The 2712-nt window shown below is 51.5% G+C and overlaps 1 protein-coding gene across 1 annotated transcript; it reads left to right on the forward strand.

Annotated features, from left to right (window-relative positions):
* Window positions 1-250: 250 nt before the first annotated feature.
* LOC150067877 (olfactory receptor-like protein OLF4) lies at window positions 251-1210 on the forward strand. The gene has a single exon (XM_090333581.1). The coding sequence runs from the start codon at window positions 251-253 to the stop codon at window positions 1208-1210; it is 960 nt and encodes a 319-aa protein (XP_090189707.1).
* The last annotated feature ends 1502 nt before the right edge of the window (window positions 1211-2712 follow it).

Below are 2712 nucleotides of genomic sequence, written 5' to 3' on the forward strand. Positions count from 1 at the left end.
CAGGCTGGCTGTGAACCTCAATCCTCAGACCTCTGCACCCTGAGTAGCTGGGATGACAGATGGAGCCACCGTGCCGGGTTACTGTCTTGTTACAGGAGGTTAGGGGGAGGCATGGAGCTTGGTGGAACAGTGCTTGCTCAGGATATCAGAGGCCACAAAAGACAAAATGGATGTCAAGTGATCCATGCATCCTCATAGCATATTCTTTATCTTCTTTTAATGTCTTTTTTGGGGGGGGCATATCAAGCACATGGAAGCCAGCAATGACACCCAACCATCAGGATTCCTTCTTCTGGGATTTTCTGACCAAGATCCACAAATCTACCCTCTCCTATTCGGGCTGTTTCTGTCCATGTACCTGATCACGGTGCTCGGGAATCTGCTCATCGTCCTGGCCATCATGGCAGACCCCCGTCTGCACACGCCCATGTACTTCTTCCTGTGCAACCTGTCCTGGGTGGACGTCGGCTTCACCTCCACCACCGTCCCCAACATGCTGCTGAACCTGCACACGCACAGCCGGACCATCAGCCACGCGGGATGCCTGGCCCAGATGTTCTTCTTGTTGCTCTTCTCCGGGTTGGACATCTTTCTGCTGACCGTCATGGCCTATGACAGGTACGCGGCCATCTGTCACCCCCTGCACTACGCGGCCCTCGTGAGCCCCGGGCTGTGTGTGCGGCTGGTGTTGGGCTGCTGGATCACGAGCGTCCTGAACTCCTCCCTCCACACCTGCCTGGTGCTCAGGCTGGCCTGGTGTGCACACCTGGAAATCCGCCACTTCTTCTGTGAGCTCAACCAGGTGGTGCAGCACGCGTGTTCCAGCACCTTCCTCAACGACCTGGCCATCTATGTCACTGCTCTGCTGCTGGCGGTGGCTCCCTTCGCCGGCATCATTTATTCCTACTGCAAGATCGTGGCTGCCATCTGGAAAATCTCCTCCGCCCAGGGGAAGCGCAAGGCCTTCTCCACCTGCGCCTCTCACCTGTCCGTGGTCTCCTTGTTTTACGGCACGCTCCTGGGTGTGTACCTCAGCTCTGCCGTGGCCCAAGACCCACGCGCGACGGCCATGGCCTCACTGATGTACACAGTGGTCACCCCCATGCTGAACCCCTTCATCTACAGCCTGAGGAACCAGGACCTCAAGAAGGCTCTGGGAATTCTGTTTTGGAGGGTGACTGGGAGAGAAGCGGCGGCCCCGTCGGGGTAGAAGCGCTCGCGCTGGAATGGGTGGCCGTCTGGGCGTGGAAAGCTGAGATCACTTGCAGCAGCGTGGGTCAGGCAGAACTCGGTCTCTTCCCTTGTGATTTCCATTTCATCAGCGTCTCTAGACAAGAGCAAGGAGGCCGCATTGCCCAGCTCTGTCTCAAAACAAAACAATGGTCTTTCTTGGTTATTTCCTCCTTGCTCCCCAATGACTCCATGCTCAGATCAGAGCTAGAAGAGCAGGGGCTTCCAGCTTAAGAACAATCCATCCCGCTGGGCTTTAGCAGCGAATGCTTCCGTGAATTCCCCGTCACTGCTTTCTCTTCCTGCTAATTGTTAATGCAGACACGAACTTATCCATGTGTTAAAGGCCTCTCACAGACTTGTCTGCCTGGGTTGGCTTTGAACCGTGACTCTCTGCTCTCAGTCTCTGCATAGCTAGGATTACAGGAGCGAGCAACAGCTCCGGGCTCATTCCTTCCAGCGCCTTTGTCCTCAGGAATCTCTTTAACCTTCATGATCATTTGGTGATACTGAAGACATTTCCCTTCCAGCCATGAAATCCACACCCAATAGATTTTCTGCTCCTAAATATGCTCATTCTTACATCTCCTGTTTGGCTGGAAAGGAACCTTTCTAAGACAGTCACTCAACATAAACTCAGTAATACAGAATAATTAGCTGTCATCAAACACCAGATCAAATGGTAAGAATACAAGTAGCAGATTGTTGTAATTTTACTATGTTTTTTTTTCTCCTTTATTTATTTATTTTTTTTTGCCAGTCCTGGGCTTGAGCTCAGGGCCTGAGCACTGTCCTTGGACTTTCTCAAGGTTAGAGCTCTACCACTTGAGCCTCAGCACCACTTCCGGCTTTTTTCTATGTATGTGGTACCGAGGAATTGAACCCGGGTCTTCATGCATGCGAGGCAAGCACTTTAACCACTCGGCCAAACTCCCGGCCCTTTTTCTCCTTTAATTATTGGATTGGTCAGCGATTCTAGTGACGTGAAGCCATCCTAAAACCATTGTTTAAATAAAATACCATTATCCTCAAATGGGTGTGCACTGAGAGAGTGCTCTTGAGATCCTCTATATCTTCCTGAATTTGTGTATAGCTATGAGATCATACTTTGTCTTCTTTATTTTTTGCCAGTCCTAGGCTTGAACTCAGGGCCTGAGCACTGTTGTTTGGCTTTCTCAAGGCTAGGGCTTTACTACTTGAGCCACAGCACCACTTCTGGCTTTTTTTTTGCCAGTCCTGGGCTTGGGCTCAGGGCTTGAACACTGTCCTTGGGCTTTCTCAAGGCTAGAGCTCTACCACTTGAGCCTCAGCACCACTTCCGGCTTTTTGCTATGTATGTGGGGTACCGAGGAATTGAACCCGGGTCTTCGTGAATGCTAGGCAAGCACTCTACCACTAGGCCAAACTCCCAGCCCCTTCTGGCTTTTTTCTATATATATGGTGCTGAGGAATCAAACCCAGGTCTTCGTGCATGCTAGGCAA

This window comes from Megascapheus bottae, chromosome 1, assembly GCF_031878675.1.
Source record: "Megascapheus bottae isolate mThoBot1 chromosome 1, mThoBot2.hap1, whole genome shotgun sequence".
Taxonomy (NCBI): domain Eukaryota; kingdom Metazoa; phylum Chordata; class Mammalia; order Rodentia; family Geomyidae; genus Megascapheus; species Megascapheus bottae.

Excerpts from the sequence above, each read along its gene's own strand:
- LOC150067877 (XM_090333581.1), top strand. The coding sequence starts at position 251 with ATGGAAGCCAGCAATGACACCCAACCATCAGGATTCCTTCTTCTGGGA.